Below are 20,797 nucleotides of genomic sequence, written 5' to 3'. Positions count from 1 at the left end.
GTTGCGTTGCGTAACGTTGAGCGTCAAACAAGAGTTTTGGAAAAGTATACAGAAGCGGAAAAGATTTGGCAAGATCAAATTCAAAAATACGAATCTGAAGTGACCGAATTGCGAAGATTTGTCAATGAGGCCAATTCGAATTTGTTGAATTTGCAAAGTACGATGAATACAATGCAAGATCAATTGAACAGATCTATCGAAACGAGAGATCAAGCGATCGCCGTCAGTCGACAGAAAACGCAAGAAGTCGTTGAAGAAGCAAAGCTTAGATCTTCTGCACAAGAACGATGTGAAAAGCTACAGCGTGATCTTGACAAAGTTCGCAAGCAATTGGCAAGCTCGGGCGGTACGCGAAAGAAGGGTTCATTTGCTGATGACGATCAAATTGAAGCTTTAAATTCGATCTTACGTTGCTCTGCATGCAAAGATCGTTATCGTAATCGAATCATCACACGTTGTTTGCATACTTTCTGCAATGAATGCGTTGATGCACGAATTCAAACTCGTCAACGAAAATGTCCTTCTTGCGGTTTAGGCTTCAGTACAAGCGATGTTCAAACGCTCTTCTTCCAATAAATCCGAAATGTATTCACAATGGACAATCTACCACGGATCTTGAGCCTTTGCTGCTAAAAAGGATGTTATATTCTTTAGGAATTGTTTTCTTTATCCCAACTCACTCACAATTTTCACACTTTGCCTCTTTCACTTGAATATGGCCATTTTTGTTTTTTTTTTTTTTCTCTATTTTACTTGTTGTACTTTTTATCTTTGCTCTCCTCCAAAATTACATGTCACTTTGATATCCGTATCTTTCCGTTCACCTCAATTGACCTTTGTTGGCGAGATGCCACCTTTGTCATCCTCTGCTTCAGTGTTGAAAGTGACTCTCCTTTTCTGTCGTTGTCTTTGCGTCTCATTGGGTATGCAACTTCGAAGAGCTCTCTGAGGCAGAGGAGAGATCAAACGAGGGTTGACATTTTGCACCGGTTCGTTGAGCCCGATTGTCGATGGTCCTGCTTCCAGAGAATGCTGTGCAGGCAGATTCAAAGAAGGCAATACTTGATCGTCAAGAGTTGGCTGCTGGAGAAGCGGGATCGTCTCTTGAGGTACTGAAGATGTACTTGCTATCTGATTTTCATCCTCTGGCTCTTCGTTTGGAGAAGGCTGAAGCGTTGCCCCTTCCATATTTTCCGGAATCGATGTGACTGAAGGCCCAGCTGAGGTTGACGGCTGTGATGTAGAGTCTAGCACGGTGCTGTATGTTGCCGCTTGTCTGAGCGGATCTTCAACGGATTGCTGTGATTCTGGCACACTTTGAGCTTGAGCTCTTTGCGAGGCTCTGCGTAACATTTCCCGTCTGGCTCTTTCCATGATATCTGTCGGTTCCGACTTTACCCTCGGTATTCCAGACTGCATCCCGATAGAAGGAGAAGATCCCCCCACAGTTCCATTGACTTCATCTGTACCAAGCATGCTTGCTGAAGTTGTGGCAACATTCATTTGACCATGATTTGATTGAACGGATTGAATCGCTGATTCTACTGCAGCGGAATCCATGTGATCCTCTTGAACAGATGTGACAGCTGTATCAACCGCACTGGAAATTACATTTGAAGCTATGTCTTCACTGAATGCAGATGCAGTAGAAGGCGCTGCACTTTCTCGATGAGGTAAGGTATAATCATCCGTTTGCTCGGGCTCGCCGTATGATAGTGTATGCTCGAAAGGCTCTTCTTTGACAAACATAATACGATAAGTCGAAGGGTCAATTTCCTCGTGCTCACGTTTAGCTCTGATCAATTGATCAATTTCGTCTGAAGCAAGTGAAGATGGGCCGCTCTGCTGAGAATCAGTATTCTTTAACAACTTGATGCGCAGATGGCGTGGTGGATCGTCCCTTTCTTGCGCAGTGGTGGCAGCTGTATGCCTGCTTGAGCTTGATGGAACACCATTCGGCTGCCAAAAAGTTTCTGATCGTCCACGCTCATACATGTCATATCGCTCGTGCCACTCGTATCCAGACGTATTGTAGTGACCATTGAAATTATCAGAGGAACAGGGTTCCGTACGTGCTCTCTTAGGTTGATGGTAGTCATCATTGTAAGGTTTTGGTGCAGCTCTACCAATTGGGTAAACCGGTGGCCTCGAACTTGATGCTCGCTGTGATCGGTCATATGCATTGCCATTATGATATTCACCGCCATTCGTTTCTTCTCTTGGTCTTTTCGCACCTGCCTGTTGCGGCTGTTTGATTGGATGAAATGGAAAACAAAGGTTAGCATCTTTGAGAAAACTGTTCGGATGGCTTATTCGCAATATACGCACCATTTCTTCCATCTCTTTAAATCTGTTGACGAAATGAAGAGGAATGTAATCTTCGTTAAATCGCTGTTTGCTCATGTTGAACCGGAATGTGACTTGATGAGGTGACTGGAACGATTTTGAGAAGGAGGGTATTGAATGCTGTCAGAAATTTCCTCGTTCGTCGGAGTTATGATCCTATGAATCACTCACACAGCTAAGGCCACTACCATAGCCATCGAAAGTGACAAAGATTGGATGACATCCAATAGTCCTGCTCTTGAATGAGCCTGTGTAAAAGTCTTCAACACCACGCTCAAGGTCCTCGCTTGATATGAGGAGCTGAGAGACAACCTCTGTGAATAGCAAAAGAGAAAGTGATCAGTGTTTCGATTCAGCTTTGGTTGCATTATCAACACCTACTATCACATATTCTTACGGTAATAACGCAGAATTCAAAAGAGATATTCTCCTCTTTGGCCAAAATATTGTGAAGCTGTGCAAGAAAGTCAGTAAACATTCAATCGTGATCATGTATGTGCATCATCACTAACCTTTATTCCACAAACCACTTCCCCCGTATATCGTTGATCGATGTTGCATACCTGAAAGGAAGAGAAAGTGTGTGAATCAAACTTTGACATTTATGATTTCTCTCATGTCCTCCCAATACTCACCGGTTCCAAATTGACATATTGAATGTTGTACTCCTTATGATAATACGTTCGTATTTGTTTTTCTTTCAGAATTTGAGGTACGGTATGAGGAAATAGATGAATTTCCAACAAATCTCCAAATATTGGCATGCTGTTTCCATTCGAAATTAGTGGTTGTTGGATGCGAATGGTGATGAAAGTCACAAAGTGAAAAAAAGTCTCGATTGCAATGTCAATCTCAAAATCAAAGCCAGCGTCTTGATTGGAATTAAAGTGGGCAAAATCTTTTTTGGCCGGCCGGGTAAAAAAAAGGTTTTGTCTTATTCATTCAATTTTGTACAACACTGCTCGTTTGTTTCTCTCTTCTCCCCCGAGAACAAAAGAGAGTCAAAAGCCCCATTTTGTTCGGCTTTTGCGTCTCGTAACGGCGCCGTGAATGTGATCTTATCGTGACGTGTTGAACAAGTCGCGTGCAGGTTGTGCAACAAGGTCCGACGATGTGACACATGAATGAATACACACATCCCCATCAATGCAGGTAATACACAATTGCAATGCTAAACACACAACACAGTCATTCATGATTAGAGAAATATTAAGCATTTCGAAAAAAGCAAAAATGTGCACCTGGCACAAAAAGAGAGAGAGAGAGAAATCTAGCATGAATACATTGTCAAGAATAATAATAAATCGCTAATTAGATGGAGCACTCCTAGGTGGATTGAGTAATCCTTGAAATCGTGTTTGAACGCTACCTGCAGTGACCGGACGACTTTCATCATCACAAATCGTATTAGAGTTATGTGATGATGCTGAAACTTCTTCGTGTATATCTTGCATCATTTCAGTATCCGTTGAGGAAGAGAATGGTCTCTTTGTTGCTGGATTAAAATTGGCTGAATAAGAACGATTGCCTCCAAAGGCTTGATCATCATTATTTTCAACATCAAAATACTCTTCCTCTTCATCCGTTCTATCTCCTGCAAGTGAAGATGAAACAGACGTCTTTCGTTCACGTAAACCTCCAAAGCTGTGCGGATCTCCGCTAAATGCACGCATACCACTTGAACCAACGGCGGAATTGCCGATACTACGTAAACTTGTTCCGCTTCCACCATGTCCATGATTGCCAGTTGCAGCTCCAACGTATGGCATTGACATGCTATGCGACAAACCCATTTGTCCTACATGACCACCAGATCTATTTGGAATGCCTACAGGTTTTGCTTCATATCGCGAACCAAATTGTCCGCTATTGTGAAGATCTTGTGCTTCATGCACATCTGATGGAGTTCCAAGCAAATTCACCTTTCTTGCATTGGCCGTATGACTCTTTTGATGTCTTCGCAAATTGGATTGCACGCTAAACGTACGTCCACAACCAGGTTCATTACAAACAAAAGGCTTTTCACCTGTATGCGAATGATGATGGATCTTCAAGCTAGACGGTCTAGAAAAACGTTTTCCACACCAACCACATTCATACTTTGCCGCTCCTGCACCACTGCCAACCGGAACATTTGCACCGCTCACAATCACAGTACCACCTGGAGCTCCCGCACTGGTTGAAGTGGCGGTACTTGGTCGGCTACCAGAAGATGAAAGTCTGCGTCTTGCAGGTTGAAAGTCAAACATTCCCACTCCAGGACCTGAAACGTGACTTTCAATTTCCATCGATGAAACTCTTTGTGGCAAACTGTTGACGCTGTGGGAAGAATACGATCGTTTTGGAGAGGCCGAATGAACGGAAGAAGCATCGTTATAAGGATAATGTGGAGATTGATGCATGGCAGATGCTGCTTGAGCATGAACGCTGTGCGATGGCAAAGGAGCGATTCGCCTTTCAGTGTATGTCATCGTTTGAGCACGTGGACGAATGTGCTGTTGTTGTTGATGCTGTAGATATCCACTTCCGATCGCATCAGCAGAGGACGAACCGCCATGCGAAGATGGCGAAGCAATCGAAAGGCTGGCAAATGGCGATGGTGGCATATGACCTGCAGTCATTGATTCGCCATAATGTCCGGATGAAGTAGGCATTGTCAAACTTTCATGGCGTGTACGCGATGTATGCTGTTGAGGCGATCGAGAAGCCATTTCATGTTGTTGAGCAGGGAAGCGCCAATCACGATTATAATCTGCACGATAATGTCTTGGAGTGGTTGGACCTTCTTGAATGGCATATTCTCCACTCTTCATATGCCGAACAGCATGATGGGAATGATGTGAAAGGCTATTCGAACTTGGATTGCTTGCCAAACTGCTAGTCGTTTCAATCGAATCAAGCGTTGATGATCTACTATGCCAAACAGAAGACTGAGGACTTGCGAACGAATCACTTCCGCTTATTGTTCGAGCTGCACCTTGAGCGCTATGATTGTGCCACGCACTTGGAGGATGACTTTGATTATTGTTGTCAAATCTACCTTCCATCGAATGAACTCGAGCTCTCTCGCTTCCACCAGATGCAGTCGAAATGGAGGAAGACAAAGAAGGCATCGATCCTGTACTTTGCGTTGACGGTTGCATGTACATATGGTGCGGAACAGCCGAAGGACCTTCATTCCTCAAAGCAAGCGGAACGGCAACAGCTGAAGATACCCTAGGTGGTGGAAGAGGAGCTTCACGATTCAAGCCCATCATACTTCGCTCCCTACGTATACCGGAAGGAATTCTTTCTTCTTGACCTTTTCGATGTGCCATAGGATTGGCGGCCGTTGGAGTTGTTGGAGATTCTAGTGGTACATGACTTATCGGACTGGCAAGCCTACCGGGTTGAAACGTTCTTGGCGTTGATTCCGCATCTTTACCTTCGTGACCTATTACCGCTTTTCCGCCATCTGCTGCATATCTTGCACTACTAGAAGGATGCAAACCTGTTGCGTATCCTTCATCCATTGCACCAACAGTATGACGACGTCTTATCGCAGCAGGACTCAAAGGAGGTTCTTCAGAGTCAAGATCCTTTTGCGCTTGAATACTACGTTTTGCCAACAAGCTACCACCGCTCTGCTCTTCGCCTGCACTCGGATCATATGCTTGCATCGAAGTGGATGTAGGATGTAGAATCAAAGGTGCTGGAGGACCAGCCCAACGTCCGCCTTGCGCTCTAACACTTGCAGAAGATGAGTGCGAGCCTTCTATTCCTGCGCTATAAGGTTGCTGTCCACGTAACCGCCGCGAAGGTGAAGGTGGTGAATGACGAGCTGTACTGCCAGATCTCTGTTGTGAATATTCGGGTCTTGGATTGGAAGCATAAGCATTCGATGGACCGCTTGGTTGCATGTAATGGGAATGTGCATAAGCCGAAGGTGCAAGAGGTGGCCTTTTTGGTGGACTCATCGAGCGAATGGAGTTCTTTGTATCCCACGATTGACTTGAAGGGCCTGCATGACCACCCGAATCGCCACTACCGCCAGCTTTTTGAGCTCTTGAAGGAGATGTTGGTCGATTATGCTCCAAAGTGAAGCGAGACACTAAATCTTTCCCGGTCATTCCTCCACTACCTTCTTCGTGATGAACGCTATTGAGTAAATTGCGTATACTTGGCAATCCTCCTCTTGTGGCTGATGATGAAGAAGTTGAAGAGGCATTGGAATGAGTGGTATTCCGTGCTTGCTCAGATCCGCTCTCTTGACCTATGGATGGAGGTGACATTTGTCCTCCCGTACTGCGCGATGAAGAAGGTGCATCTCTGGCGGCGGAAAAGTTGTCAGATGGACCACTGGATTGAGAGCTTTCTAAAGGGTTTTGAGTGATTTGAGATGTCGATAGACCAGGACTTGTGCCTTCAATGTCGGCCTTGGATTGGGGAAAGGGAATGCCCAAAGCAGAAGAAGAAGGCTGTGACATACTGATGATCGTCCGAGCAAGATTTCTGGGAAATCGACCGAATCGTTTGCAATTGAATCAGGAGAACAGATACCGCTTAATGAAAGCCAATCTTTCTCCTTTTTATTCTCCTGTTTTTGAGGACAATTTGCGCAGATCAAGGCGTCGATCAATATCTAGAAGAAGATTGTGGCGTAATAGGGCTAGGCAACTGTTACCCAAGCAATCGATTCGAGCGTCGGTGATCAAAATAAAGCAAGCCAAGTTTGAATTGGCGCTCAGCCAATGAAAATCTGATCGTTGATGAAGTGGTCTTTGCGATCCTATTGAGCTTTGTGTAGGGCCGAAGGTAGCCTAGGGGTTCTTTCAGAATACGAAGAGATAATTGAGCGCGATTTGATTCGGTCCGGAAAATTTCAAAGGAGGAAATTGATGGCGGGGTCTCAAGTGGCCAGCTCTCTTTATACGAATCCGTTGGAACAGGCTGAAATTGAAAATGAAATCGGACCTTTCAATGGAATTTTGCATTCAAGCTGCACCCAACCTTGTCGTTTGCCTGTTAAGAGGGTAAAAGATCAGTGTTAGTGAATCGTAACAAAAATCAGCAAAGACGACATAGCAGATCCGGTCAGTACAATCTGAGTATGCCTTCTCAATGAAAGACATGTTTACTGTCTACGCCCTTTTGCCCGAAATTGATGATATTCATGAAGGTAAAATGAAAACCCCTATCATGTTCAAAGCAAGCATCGCATACGAGCGCCGTCAAGGAAAAAAAGGATAGCTTTTTACTGTCTTGAGAAAAATCGTTTCGGAACGGATGTCGTGATTTTAACGGAATAATATAAAAGGAAAGATTTGCAAGGAGAAATAATGAAAACATTTCTTCTCATGCCTTCATCGCATTTCTTCTTCTGCTAATGCAAGGTACGATCGCACAATGAAAAGTTAATTACTCACCCGTTGTTTGTTGTGTGTGTGAATGTGTTTGTGTGTGTGGAAAAGATATGAACCTTTTCGGCTAATTTTGGGCTGAATCGGGGCCTAAATCTCCTTATTCCACCAATTCTTTCACTCGGTCCATCCAGTGCCGGGAAAAGAGAGGGGGCAAGACGACAATGGGTGATAGAGAGAGCAGCGGCGGCGGCGCTTGAATGAACCTTACTCGGCTGATCAGCGACCGAAATTGTATCCAAGTGGGGTGCGCCTTCATGCAATGTCAAATGACAAGCCGTTGTTGACAAAACAAGGAAATAAGGTTGAAAAAAGACTTGAGTAACAATCGTTGCCAGCAATTTTTTTCCAATTAGATCACAAGGAAAATAAATCGGAGCCGATATTCCAATTTTAATGCAATGGGGGGCTCAATAAACGTGTGATTGCTGCTTTGTTGCCTTTATTGAATCTCAAGCCACTTTTTCTTGCTCCAACGGTTTCTAAAGCTCCGACTCGAATGACCTTCGATCTGCTCTTTTATGAGAATTGTCGATCGCGTGCTTGTTTGGCAGATAGAAGATTGTTTCTTCTTTTCATATGCTGAGATTGCTGTGGCTTTTTGAATATATTAATGCTGAGTATAAATCCGGAACAGTAAAGCGGCAAAATTATCCGAAATCCTAGCTGTGTAGAAAATGTGAAAGGAATTTGAGGATCTTCCTTCCGGTCAATGTCGTCGTTAGAGGTTGGACTGATTTATATCGCAGGTGACCCTTCTTTAATGAACGATAGAAGTGGAATGCGGATATCGATGTTGAATTCTTCGTGATCGTTAAAGTCGTTTTTGTTTTTACTCGTTAAAAGAGGCAAACCTTGTAATGACCTGGGCGATTCGATTTGGTGGAGGAGGGGGTAAGAAAAGGGGAAAAAGAGGAAGTTGAAAGTTGTCCTTCTTATTTGAAAAAGAAAAGAAGGGACCCAAGAAAATAAGCAAAAAATGAAGAAGAACAAGTTTTAAGTGGAAGAGAGAAAGGTTGAAATGACAAAAGTGTCCACAAAAGATGATGAACACGGACTGCAAAGTGCAATCGGGTGTGTGTGTGTGTGTGTAGTTGTCAAAGACAGCTGCACACAAGACAGGGTTAAAGAGAAAAAAAAGCGCCGGTAGTGCAGCAAGCAAGCAAAGATGTTAAAAAAGCATATGAAAATAGTGTAGTAGTAGCTTTGATTTTTATTATCGAAGATGCACAATGATTGTTGGTAAAAATTGCGTGGCGGAATTGGAGGGCGGATAAGGGACATTCTACCTTGCTTAATGAACACACACACACGCACACGCTTTGTATGCAGATGCATTTCAACCCGCGTATCGACTCTCCAGGGAAAGAGGTGAGCCCTGCACGCATGTTCACGCTAAAACAGAAGAACTGAAGGCCTGGGTCATGTTTTTATTTTATTTTTGCGAAACATACACACACACACACAAAGCTCTTGGCTGGTCAGAGAAAAAAGGGGGAGCAGATTGAATCTCAGTGAATAGGGCGTCAATAATAACACATCTGATGCACGGAACATCTAAAAGAGTACGCCCAATTATATGCTGCTGCTGCTCAAAAAGGAATGGCTTGAATGAACAATGAATTAAAGAAAGAATTGTGATCATCTATGGTTAAGTAGGGAGGACCTGATTCATCGTCTTGCATTCGTTCTTATTCGTAAATCGGCATTTAAGCCGGACAAACACGAACGCCATGACAGTCCCGAAGCACAGCAAAGATGGCAAAAGGGACCAAGTATCTGTTGATCATGCTGTGCAAAGCTCTACAACATTTACCGGCATGAAGAAAGAGAGTCTGTTTTTTATCGTTGCTTTTTCCCTTAGCGTATTTGCCCGTTTCCCTCAAGCGGGGTCGGTCGGAATATTTTCTTGGGGATTTGGGTCTTTGCTTTTGATTTATTTTTATTTTATTTATTTTTAGGCGAGAATGTTTTAAGAGAGGGTAACTATCCGAGAATAACCTTAATGCATCTCAATTAAAAAATACCAAATCCAAATTGCAGTAGCCCAATGCATGTCAATGCATATACATCTCTCTAAGTACATAACCATGCCTTGTTGTACACTCTTTTAAAAATATGCCGAAAAAAGATAGCGTACTTTTGTTTTTCTTGGGAGACAAGCGGAGTGTGAATAATCGGCAATCAGTGTTAGATATAGATGCACCGCCTCTCTAAAAAAGTGCCACACTAGCATCACACAGATCACCGTCCCTTTTTTTTGATTTGCCCCGCCAAGAGCACAAGAGATCTTCAAGATGAACAAAGTGGGTATTGGATCGCCGTATTGTGAAAAAAGTGTATATCAATGCGGGAGTGCAGTTCATTTCCACACTAAGTTAGTATCGTGTGCTCAATTTAAAGCTCTCTTTTTTAATTAAAGTATTGTAAATGGATTCCCCTCCTAGGATATGAATATATGCATCTAACACACATTTATTTGCATCAATCACGGAGCCTAAAAGGAGAAATGCGGATCGTTGAAGTATGCAGCCAGGCGATCTTTGAGAGTGTTTGTCGAACAAGGTTGACTCTGGCGTAATAATTGTTGAAAGTAACTGAATTTGTGGGAAGATCATATTTTAATTTATGCAATGTGTTCATTTTGCTAGACTGTGTTTTGTGGTCAAATGGGAAGTCAATCAACCCGAAAATATTCCCATCAAATTTTAATTCAATTCTTGTTTCTGCCGTCATCTTACAGCAATTTGATATTCACTCAATCGACAGTGCCTGAGACAAAAGTGAAGTATGTGTAGTAAGCTTATGCGTTGTTGCGTAGCGTAGTGGAGTTCCTACAACAAGCAAGCAAGCAAGAGAGCGTGAGCAAATGCCAAAGTGATAAGGTACGGGGGTGAGAATAATAAATTGAACTTTTCTTTTAGCGTCTTGATATTCAAAATAAGCGTGGGCAAGTTTGATTAAATTAAAAATTGATTAAATCAAGATTATTGTAGATCGAAACGAATATTGCTTGCTGCTCAGTAAATTAAAATGATATGGAAAATCATCAAAACAAACGGTGGCGTGTGAATCGTTTGAAAGTATGTATGTATGTTGGCGTCCAAGAGGCTTGACTAGAAAGAACCGAATATTCTGCAAAAACCTCAAACGGACAAATTAACTCGCTTTTGTCGATGTCATTTAACTGAAAGCCACCCTGTTCCTCAAAACCATAAAGGTTCAATTTACCTTTCAATCGATCAATCTAAACTAGACTTTCTTCTAACCTTAACGGGCGGGCATGTGTATATGATTTTGTGGCTTCCTTGCATACATATTTCACACGCCATTGCGGCGAGGATCGGAGAAAAAAAAAGGTGAAAACAAAGCGTGTCTGCATATGTACATTAGTTTGATCAAACGTTTGATAGAATTGACCGCATGTTCATCCCTTTCAGAAGTTGTGATTGACATCATCACTCTCATGTGCAAAACTTTTGATGATAGCGTAAATCTCACTTTGAATGCATTGCATATAGGGCGCAATAAAGAATAATCTTTACAGAACAAAAAACAACACACACACAAACAAGCCTTTAACCAACGCTAGCCGAATCGGATAAAAATTGGCGTCACTTGCCTAACCTTATTGGTGACGTGTTCAGAATAAACCTCCCGCACCCCTTTCTTTTTACGCCTTAAACTCTCCGGTAATTCCTCCGTTCGGTAAACCGTTGTGTGCTGGCTGATCTACCGTGAATTTTGAATTTTTGGTTTGCATGCAGCCTCAACGCACGCAATTGTCCCGATTCACGATCAATTTTCAGGGACCACAATAGCCTTTCAAAGGGTTCACTCATTGTTCTCGCCTGGACCTCCATAAGTTGTTTGCAACAATGACAATTCCCTCAGAGGATGCTGCACGTGGTCATGTCGTACAACTTCGTCAACAGATTGGTTCTAGATTAGATAATGACAGCCACACCTGGTGAGCAATAATAGCATTGTAGAGATGATAAAGATTGCAAATTGTTTATGAGCAAATGTACAAAAGTGCAAAAATAGATCGCGTTTAGATGGATAATAGTCAAATCGAAAGCCAGAATGAAGAGATGTGCTGATGGAAAAATGATGGGATGAACCGAGAAACATCGAAAAGCATTTTAAGTGTGCGTCTGTGTGTGTATGTGTTGCTGCTACCCTCAATTAACCTAGATCAACAAAGCACCCATTGCAACCGCAACTGTGCTCAAAATTGCACCAACTTGAACGTGAACGGATGAACTTCCGCTTGTGGTCGATCTGTTACCGCTTGAGCTGCTTTGTGATGATTCTGAAGCAGGTGAAGATGAAGATGATGATGTTTGACTGGAAGTGTTATCAGAGCTTGCAGATGATAAAGATCCATTGGAGGATGAAGTGTTGGAAGAAGAGTTAGAGCTTCCGCTGGATTGTTGAGAGTCCGTTGAACCGGAAGATGTAGAAGACGAAGAGGAGGAAGAAGAGCCGTTTGCCAACTTACCAATACCCCATGGAATTGCAGATCCATCGGGTTGAGTTGGATTGGGTGCGGCTACAACTGCGCCTGAATCGGAAGCAATGGTGAAACGTGTTGTCCAAGCAGGATTTGCGCCATTCTTATCTGTGAATTGATAAAAGTAAACTGGTGCATTTGGATCAACTTCAGGACAAGTCCATGTATGAGAAGATTGTGTTGTTCCGTCGATGTTTGTTGCAACATTTGTCACTTTTACCATACTTTGATTATCACCCGTCATCAAATCGATCGTCATGGAAGTCCAACGAGAAGCAGTACCTACACCCCATTCCATTGGACATTGACCGCCTGCTTTGAAAACCGATCCAGGGCCAGGAGCAGAAGGTGTGACATTTGCACCACGCTTTTCGAATGAAGAGGTTGATCCATGATGATTGCCAACGACGCGTGCTTCAGTGATGGTTGCCAATGCGATCACACCAGCTGCAGAAATGAAAGAAGATAATTGAACCATTGTAAGCGGGAAGATGTGCGGTGGTAGTGAAGATTGCTCTTGGTTTGAATTTGTGGTGACGGGCGGTTGGTATAGGTAAAGGTCACAAAAGGTTTCTATATTTAAAGAAGCGCGAATGCAAGAATGGTTAGAAATTGTCTCTGTCAACTTTTTCCAGAAATTGAAACTCACCTAATGAATGTGGTTGTAATGAACGAACGTAGTTTTTAAACTCAAGACAGAGGGGGATAAAGAGTGAAGGAGGGAAAGGGGTTTTGGTGGAAAGGAGTCAATATAGAAAAAGATGATGCAGAAGCGGAAGGATGTATGACGATAAACGGTGATCAATATACTCTCTTTGTGCGGTGGCCGTTCTTGTTTTTTTGCAAATATTCTATGCAGCAGCAACACATACATGCGAAATTGAAATTATAGGTACAAATACATTGCAAAAGTACGGCTCAATGTCCCTTTCTTACGCCCTACGCACATTCCGCTTCATAAGCAAGCATCAGCAGCAGCACCACAAACGGATGTCCGGCGTATTAACTTTGAGTGTTGTTCAGGAGAATAAAATGTTATTCAAGCTCTCAACTTTCAAATTAAGGGAATAGGAGGCACAAGTAGAGTAAGCAGGAAATCAATGCGGTCCTTTAGCATGTCGTGCATATAAAATCTCGACTTTCTAAGCGGGTGTCGTATGATCACTGTTCAATTGACCAAGCAGCGGGTTTTGAAGGAATGTTTGTCAGTGTTACTTTCCAGTGTACTGCCTGTCTCCCTTGGAATGAATGCATATGATTTCCACGCTAGATCAGACTGTTGCATGTCAAAAGAACATTTGATGCGTTGAACATTTAACGCGTTTTCCAGCGAAAAGCGAGTTTTATTTTGTCTAGACCCGTAGAAATGTGCAATGTACCTGGCCACACATTCCAGGCAGTGTAGGGCTTGGAAGTCAGCCTTTTAAGGACCCTATTTTCTAGCCTCGTTTTTCTTTTTTCTTCATCAAAAATCAATTCACACGGAATTCCTTCAACCAAGCCTCGGCATGCCCCCCACTCATACAGAAAGGAAGTGTATCAACATTAGCATTCGATGTAGTAGTAATATATATTTGACTGACATCCCACATCAAGATGAACAATACAATATGGAAAGTACATCAAGCTTAATCTGTGAACAAAAAAAAAGAAATAGAACTGCAGCACCCAGGATTCCCGCGTGGTCCCCCACCGCAGTACTGACTAGGCGATACCGTGCTTGACTTCGCAGATCGGACGGGATGCGGTACTTTCACGGTTCTATGGCCGCAGATATGAGAATGGTGCAAATGCACAATTAGATACTGGTACACTTTTTATTAAGACAAATCTCTTCTTTCTATTACTATACTTATTTGGACTATGAGGTATTATCGAACAAGAATCCGTCTAAATACTTTCAAATGTACGCATGGTCTATGCTTAGCGCCGGCTGCTTTCGGCCGTTGTGAATGAAGCGGCCTGAGCGGTTCACGGAATTCTTGCCGATTGATAGAGCGTAGAACTGGCGGGGTTTAAATGTGAATACATTCCTTTGTCTACTACCATCATCATAATGCAACATACACGATGCGATCAAATATCAATGAGAGATTACCGGTCGAGATCATTCGAATGATCTTGTCTTACTTGAATTCAATCGAAGTTGCCAAGAAAATGCGTGTTTGTAAACTTTGGAATCATATCGGTCAAAATAATAAAGATCTTTGGAAGGATGCATCATACCTGACATCAGATTATAATCAGATACCATTCAGGATTGAAAATGAACGAATAGAAAAATTACGTGCTCGTTCCGGTGGTACGTTAAATAACCTTAACTTAATCATAAGTACTATGAACGATTATAAGGAACAAGCGGATTTACTAAAAGAGCTTCCAGCTATGAATGTGCAAAATTTACGACTTCTAACAAAAAGCCCTGGGAAAGCAGCTGTGAGACAGGAGAAAAACGGGACGAGAATAACAATACTATGGTCAGCAATACGGACTGCGCTTGCCGGTTGTACCAAATTAAAGTCTCTAAATATGGTGAATCATGGTAGATCTTTGGCCTGTAGGAGTGCTAATGGATCAGATTCGGAGTTTGATCAACTTTGCGAATGCAAATTAGAAGCGTTCACTGCCCGCGGAGCAGATGCCATGAAAATATTTGGAGAAGGTACATTAGTACGATTATTAAGTCATGTCCGATCATTTAAAATGTCACTTACGTACATGTCAGAAAACGAAGCTATACGTCTGATGAACGCTGTCAAGGCTACGTTAGAGGAAGGTCGATTCCACGTACGAGAAGAACGAGAACCACTGAACGATATAGAAACGCAAATTGTTCTACCAAATTTAGTCAAGTTCCATCTAGAGGTGTCTAACTATTACTATATGAGGGGAAATGGAAGAAGCACTATCTATAATTTCAAAAACGTTTCATTCCAATGGCCAAGGCTAAAAGAATTAACCCTCGAAGGAGAAGCAAGATTAGACTTTTACGAGAGAATTATTCCTCTTTCAATAGAATCTCTCCGGCTACGCCGAATACAAGGTCTTCCTTTATCACAACTGATAGGAATTCTAGAGAACCTTACAAAATTGAAAAAGCTGGCTGTGGAGTTTCTAGAAGAAGATACGGATGATTTTCTTCAGCAGATCTTACTCAAGGTAACGCATATTCCAATTGAAGATCTCGAAATTGTAGGAGCATATGGTCTTCGTGCCAAAGTTATAAAGGATTTCGTCACACAACGAAAAGAACATCCTCATTCAACTCCGCTCAAACGATTGTACTTATCCCTTCCGTCTACTTCTAGAAAAAGGAGAAAAAAGCTACTGGATCCGAAGACTCGGCTGTGGCTAAACAAAGAAGTCGAGATCTTCAGATGCGAGGTGATTATTCCAGAGTGACCAAATCAGCCGTGAAACCTTCTATGATGATGAGAGGTTGGCCCTGTACATGATTACTACAACGATTATGAAATCTTTTGCATACCCTGACGATAACGTCAAGAGTTGGAGAAAGAAGAGCGGTCTACAATGCTTGTTTCATTCTTGTGTCGCATTGGAAACATGTCCTATGTATAAAGCCGGCTCCTATATGACCATAAATGAAGGTCCGCTCTAGTCACAAGCGGCCCGAGCGGTTTACGATAGTTTAGTTAATTAGAAGAATGATCGAGCGAGGCGCTGAGTTAACTATCTATCTCTATGCAATTTGGTTCGGATTCAAAAAAGGTTGCTCGTCTGCCACCATCACTAAAAAAGGAAACATACAACATGGGCTCAAATATCAATGAAAGATTTCCGGCAGAGGTTATAAAGATGATCTTGTCTCACTTGAATTCGATCGAGGTTGCAAGATTATCGCGCGTATGCAAGCTTTGGAATGATATCGCCCAATCCAATCAAAGTCTCTGGAGGGATGCATCATACTTAAGAACGGATGATGCATTTACTTTTAGATTTAGACTTTCCGAAGTTGTAGAACGAATCAAGATACTACGTGCTCGTTCCGGTGGTACACTCGATCACCTCAACATACAGATAAACACTATCGCCAGCTTCAAGACGCAAATGAAACTTCTAAGCCAGCTTCCGGCTATGAAGTTACAAAGCTTACGACTTCTACTGAAAGATGGTCGTGAATGGGCGTTTCGTGACGATGATTCTGATTTTGATGATTCTGATTCTGATGATTTTGATGATTCTGATTCTGATTCTGATTCTGATGATGATGATTACCATTATAACATGACTGCTAGGGAAAAGTTTAAATCGTTACAAAAAGCAGTGCGAGCTGCTCTTTCCGGTTGCACCAATTTGAAATCGCTGGCTCTCGAAGATTATGGCAAATTATTGAGTATCTTGGATCTTAGTCGATCTGAATCGGAATTCTATCCACCGTCTGAGTGGGAACTGCAAAGTTTTACAGCCAACGGATTCTGTTGCGAGGAATTTTTTGGGGAAGGGTCATTATCACGTTGTTTGAATAAGGCCAGAGTTGTCAAGATTCAAAATTCGTCCCCTATGCGAGAAAGAGAAGCAATACGTTTGATAGAAGCTGCGAAGGATACGATGGAAGAGTGTCAAATTACTGTACGTAAAGAACAAGAATCACCAAACAACATAACAAAACAAATTATCTTGCCAAAGTTAGTCAAATTTCATTTACACTTATGTGGTTGTCATTTTTCCGAGGGAAAAAGCTCCATCCAAGCTTTCGATAAAATATCATTCAAGTGGCCAAAATTAAAGGAAATAGTTCTTGAAGGGCGAGCCAGTTTAAAGGTCTACGAAAGGCTGGTTCCTACTTCGATAGACTCTTTACGGTTTCGCAGAGTACGAGGTTTCCGATTGGAACAAATTATAGAATTTCTCAAGAAGCGTGCTAAGCTGAGAAAACTGGCTGTAGAGCATTTAGAGGAAGACACAGAAACTTTACTCCAACAGATCCTAATCAATTTATGGCAAATTCCAATCGAAGACCTTGAAATTATCGGAGCACACGGCCTTCATGCAACTAATATCAAGGATTTTGTTACACAACGAAAGGAAAATATCTATTCAGCTCCACTGGAACGATTATACTTAACCCTTCGATCTAAGTCCTCATCTGAAAAGCCAATGGATGCGAAAACTTTGCAGTGGCTGGACAAAAATATCCCCAACTTCAAATGCGATCTGATTCTAGAACGAACATATCGTTAGTAAAGCTTCTGATGTTGATGGGAGACTTGCCGTGTACATGCTTACTACAATGATAATGAAATGAATTGCTCCGATGATAACGACAGTTATGAAGAAAGTAATTAATGTGTTCAGATGTATTGTTCGTTGCATGGACACAGGGGCTCCAATTAGTCTTAAGCCTACGCGGACGCGCCCTGTTCCTTGTGTTTATTATTAGGATTTACTTGCATGCAACAGAGAGAAAAAGAAGGAGAACGTGTTTATTGTCAGACAATCATGTGTTGATCTTTTACAACGATTGGTCAACCAACAGTAGTCATCCCTCTCAACATTGCACTGATCGCAATCATGGCTGCAGGAAGAAATCATAGCTCAAACAGGTCAAATGCCTCCGGGCCACCTTCTCCAACGATGAGCGCTCATACAACAGCAACAAATATCGGATTACCTTCAGCACGATTACCTGCTCAATTGATCAATCGAACGGATTTACGTAATTCATTAAGTGCTTATGAAACACTGTTAACAGCATCAAAAGCATATACACAAGCATTGATTGCTTTGGGTTCTGCAAGTTCAGAATTAGCTGTTGCACTGGAAACTTGTAGTCGTTTAAAAGGTGGTCATAAAGTTGGTTCAGGTTTATTGGCCGCAAGTGGTGTTCATCATATGGCAAGTAATTCTTGGAGTATTTTAGCAGATACGTTTTGGAAAGATACAAGTATTCCACTTATGGAACATCATGATTTGTACGTTCAAGCATGCACAGAAAGAACGATTCAACATGAAAAAGCAATCACCCAAAAATCTCGTCTTTTAAACGAAGCCGAAAGGAGAAATCAAAAGGAATCCAGAAGTAAGGTTGGAAGGGACTTGCATAGCTTCAGAAGGGCTCTGCTGGAGCTTCAGAAGCACGTCGATGATTTGGACGAAGAGAAGGCACGTTATTATGCCGATGTATTGGAAGGCGAGGAAGAGTGTTGGACATTCGTACAGGAAAAAGTCATCACATCTCTACGCAGTCAACTCGATATGTTTGAACGCATTTCCAACAAAGGCATGTCCGATCCCGTATTGGAACCGTTGCTTTCCAACATTCCCGATCCTTTCTCGGCATACGGACCTCCCAGAAACGATGATCAAATCTTTAGCATTCTCAATCACGGTAGTCTCTTGGGTTTGTCTGCTTCTCCTGGATTGCAAGAAGGAAGTGGTGATCATACTCCGAGAGAAAACGGAGATCATCCCAGCGAAGCACAACCTGAACCGAGTGCCCTCACACCTGCTAATTTAATCATGAGTCCAAGTACACCTAGCAAAGGACTTTCTCGAGTTGCAAGTGGAGCAGCATCACCAAAACAAAACGGAGGAGAAACACAAACAACTACAAATGGAACAAGCAGCACAAGTGGAGAGAGTGGACAACAGGCAATCGTTTCTACTTCAAGTGCTGGTTTGGGAATTTCTTTGGCAGCTGCAGTGGATCTTGCCAGACAATCTAAAGCATCCCCACAAACAAAGGTACAGACATCCAATGTTATAAGCGACAATAATGCGGAATTGTTTGGAACGGATGGTGAAGATGATGGAGGAGATGAAGCTAGCATCTTCTCTGGCACGGAAGATGACGGAGAAGGACTCGGATTGACAGATGACAAGACAGGTGGTAAGCCATCGGCTGGAATGGCAGCTCGAATCATGCAAGAGAAGAAGCGGAGGAGAGAGAATGCAGTAAGGGCGAACGCAAAGACCCGATTAAAGCATGCGCTCAGTACGATTGACGAAAGCAAAGGCAACACTTCGCAAAGCGGAAATTCAACCCTTTCACCTACCACCACAAATCCATCTTCGGATGCCGATAAGTCTAAATCTCAAAGTGCAGTATTGAGCGAACGAGATGTCAATACCGAAAACAGCAGTTCGAAAGATGAACCGCTCGAGAAGAAAGACGGAAAAGGTCAATCATCTTCCCAGAATTCCAATCACGTAGTTCAACATGACGTCGATTCCGTCTGGACATAGACTCCAAAAAATACTCCCCCTCGAGGAATACCCTAGATCTTCTTAATTCTACCCCTCTCCCGGATACCCTAATGGATGTACTGTACTCTTTCTATACTTTCGCCAAATTTGTACCAAATATAATGTATTGCTTTTACTCCTGTATATGAGGTGCGATCTATATGCGAACCCGTGTGTAGGGAACTCGAACAAATCAACCACCTTAGACGACCGACAAGTCTGTGAAGAGGTGAAGAAGAAGGTCAGTAGGCTGTAGGAGTAGTTCGGTATCAATTTGTTATACTCACTTCCGAATTTCTCGGCGTATTGTGGTGTTGTCCATTTGCCTGCTTTAACCATTGCTTCAACAGTTTGTCCGATTTCGGGACGAGCTGCGATAACGTCATCAACGGACAATTGATCGAATGGACGAGCATCTTCGATGTTCTTCAAGGTTGCCTTTAGATCCTTCAATTCAGCTTCAATCTTATCGGAAGAAGCTTGAGCTTGTTCGACAGCTTTTGCTTCAAATGCATTGATTGCCTTAAGTTGAGATGAAACATCGTATGTGATTGGCTTGAATTCACTCAAAATCTTTTCGGCTTGGTTAATGACTTCTTGGTTCTTCAAAACGGATTTGTAATGTGCAAAGTCGACATCTGTCTTTTGGTTCTTCAATGCGGTCAATTGACGACGAGCATCATCGGCACGCTTACGAAACGTTTGAACAGCAGCGGTTGTGTTCTTACCGAGTCCCAAGCTGGAAGGTGAGTGAGAGGTGATTATGTTAGTATCGATTGGTTGGCTGTTATCGTCATGTCGGATATTCCATCTTTCGTATTCTGTGAGTCGAGCTCTCCCCTTCCCTCCTCTTTCCACTTCCATTCAATACTTACGACTGGTAGATGCGTGACCAATTAACAGCTTGAGTTGCCATTTTTCGACTTAGTATGCAAACGTGGTAAACTGAAAAGAAGGAAGGATGGTCATCAATCCAATGGCCTATACTTGCGCGCGCACTCACGCCTAAATGCCCAGCTTTAGTGCTTGTGTATGCTGTCTGCCATTACAGTCTGGATTAGATCTTCCTTGATCTGCGCCTCTTATTTGGCGTGCGTGTTCCGCGTAAGAGGGCTTTTTAGGATACACAAGCGTTGGCGCACTCGGACAGTGCCGGTTTGCATCTTAACCGCTAACACGTGCCAACTCTGGCTCTGGGTGGAGTAAACAGCATGATCATGGTGGTTGATTAATGGCTAAAATTGATCACAAAGAAGTGGCTTGTAACACCTTAGAATATAAAAATATAAAGCTGATAAGCTCGTATATTCAAATATATTCCCGTACTTTT

At 42.6% G+C, this 20,797-nt stretch overlaps 7 protein-coding genes across 7 annotated transcripts; 3 read left to right on the top strand and 4 right to left on the bottom strand.

Annotated features, from left to right (window-relative positions):
• Positions 1-825: 825 nt before the first annotated feature.
• Positions 826-3,110, bottom strand: FA14DRAFT_190545 (uncharacterized protein; the record flags this gene model as incomplete). The annotated part of the gene is made up of 6 exons (XM_025501800.1): positions 826-2,247; positions 2,329-2,433; positions 2,518-2,660; positions 2,728-2,800; positions 2,859-2,909; positions 2,982-3,110. 6 exons carry the CDS (start codon positions 3,108-3,110, stop codon positions 826-828), a joined length of 1,923 nt encoding a protein of 640 aa, XP_025353692.1.
• A 1,176-nt stretch (positions 3,111-4,286) lies between these two features.
• FA14DRAFT_109951 (uncharacterized protein) lies at positions 4,287-4,445 on the bottom strand (the record flags this gene model as incomplete). The annotated part of the gene is made up of 1 exon (XM_025495899.1): positions 4,287-4,445. A coding segment is annotated over one exon (159 nt), but the record flags the coding sequence as incomplete, so codon positions are not given.
• Positions 4,446-12,241: 7,796 nt separating this feature from the next.
• FA14DRAFT_116132 (uncharacterized protein) lies at positions 12,242-12,616 on the bottom strand (the record flags this gene model as incomplete). Its single annotated transcript, XM_025496156.1, has 1 exon — positions 12,242-12,616. A coding segment is annotated over one exon (375 nt), but the record flags the coding sequence as incomplete, so codon positions are not given.
• Positions 12,617-14,331: 1,715 nt separating this feature from the next.
• Positions 14,332-15,663, top strand: FA14DRAFT_156083 (uncharacterized protein; the record flags this gene model as incomplete). Its single annotated transcript, XM_025497804.1, has 1 exon — positions 14,332-15,663. One exon carries the CDS (start codon positions 14,332-14,334, stop codon positions 15,661-15,663), a length of 1,332 nt encoding a protein of 443 aa, XP_025353689.1.
• A 150-nt stretch (positions 15,664-15,813) lies between these two features.
• FA14DRAFT_61699 (uncharacterized protein) lies at positions 15,814-17,561 on the top strand. Its single transcript, XM_025502567.1, has one exon. The coding sequence runs from the start codon at positions 15,964-15,966 to the stop codon at positions 17,461-17,463; it is 1,500 nt and encodes a 499-aa protein (XP_025353688.1). The 5' UTR covers positions 15,814-15,963; the 3' UTR covers positions 17,464-17,561.
• A 295-nt stretch (positions 17,562-17,856) lies between these two features.
• On the top strand, positions 17,857-18,603 carry FA14DRAFT_124788 (uncharacterized protein; the record flags this gene model as incomplete). Its single annotated transcript, XM_025496663.1, has 1 exon — positions 17,857-18,603. A coding segment is annotated over one exon (747 nt), but the record flags the coding sequence as incomplete, so codon positions are not given.
• A 1,066-nt stretch (positions 18,604-19,669) lies between these two features.
• FA14DRAFT_180033 (putative ATP7-F1F0-ATPase complex, FO D subunit) lies at positions 19,670-20,383 on the bottom strand (the record flags this gene model as incomplete). Its single annotated transcript, XM_025500980.1, has 3 exons — positions 19,670-19,686; positions 19,755-20,206; positions 20,343-20,383. 3 exons carry the CDS (start codon positions 20,381-20,383, stop codon positions 19,670-19,672), a joined length of 510 nt encoding a protein of 169 aa, XP_025353686.1.
• Between the last annotated feature and the right edge of the window lie 414 nt (positions 20,384-20,797).

This window comes from Meira miltonrushii (assembly GCF_003144205.1).
Source record: "Meira miltonrushii strain MCA 3882 unplaced genomic scaffold FA14scaffold_3, whole genome shotgun sequence".
NCBI classification, from domain to species: domain Eukaryota; kingdom Fungi; phylum Basidiomycota; class Exobasidiomycetes; order Exobasidiales; family Brachybasidiaceae; genus Meira; species Meira miltonrushii.
This window is presented reverse-complemented; position numbering and strand designations above follow the sequence as displayed.

Bases quoted from the DNA above. Each gene is read 5' to 3' on its own strand.
- FA14DRAFT_61699 (XM_025502567.1), top strand. From the start codon at position 15,964: ATGCAATTTGGTTCGGATTCAAAAAAGGTTGCTCGTCTGCCACCATCA.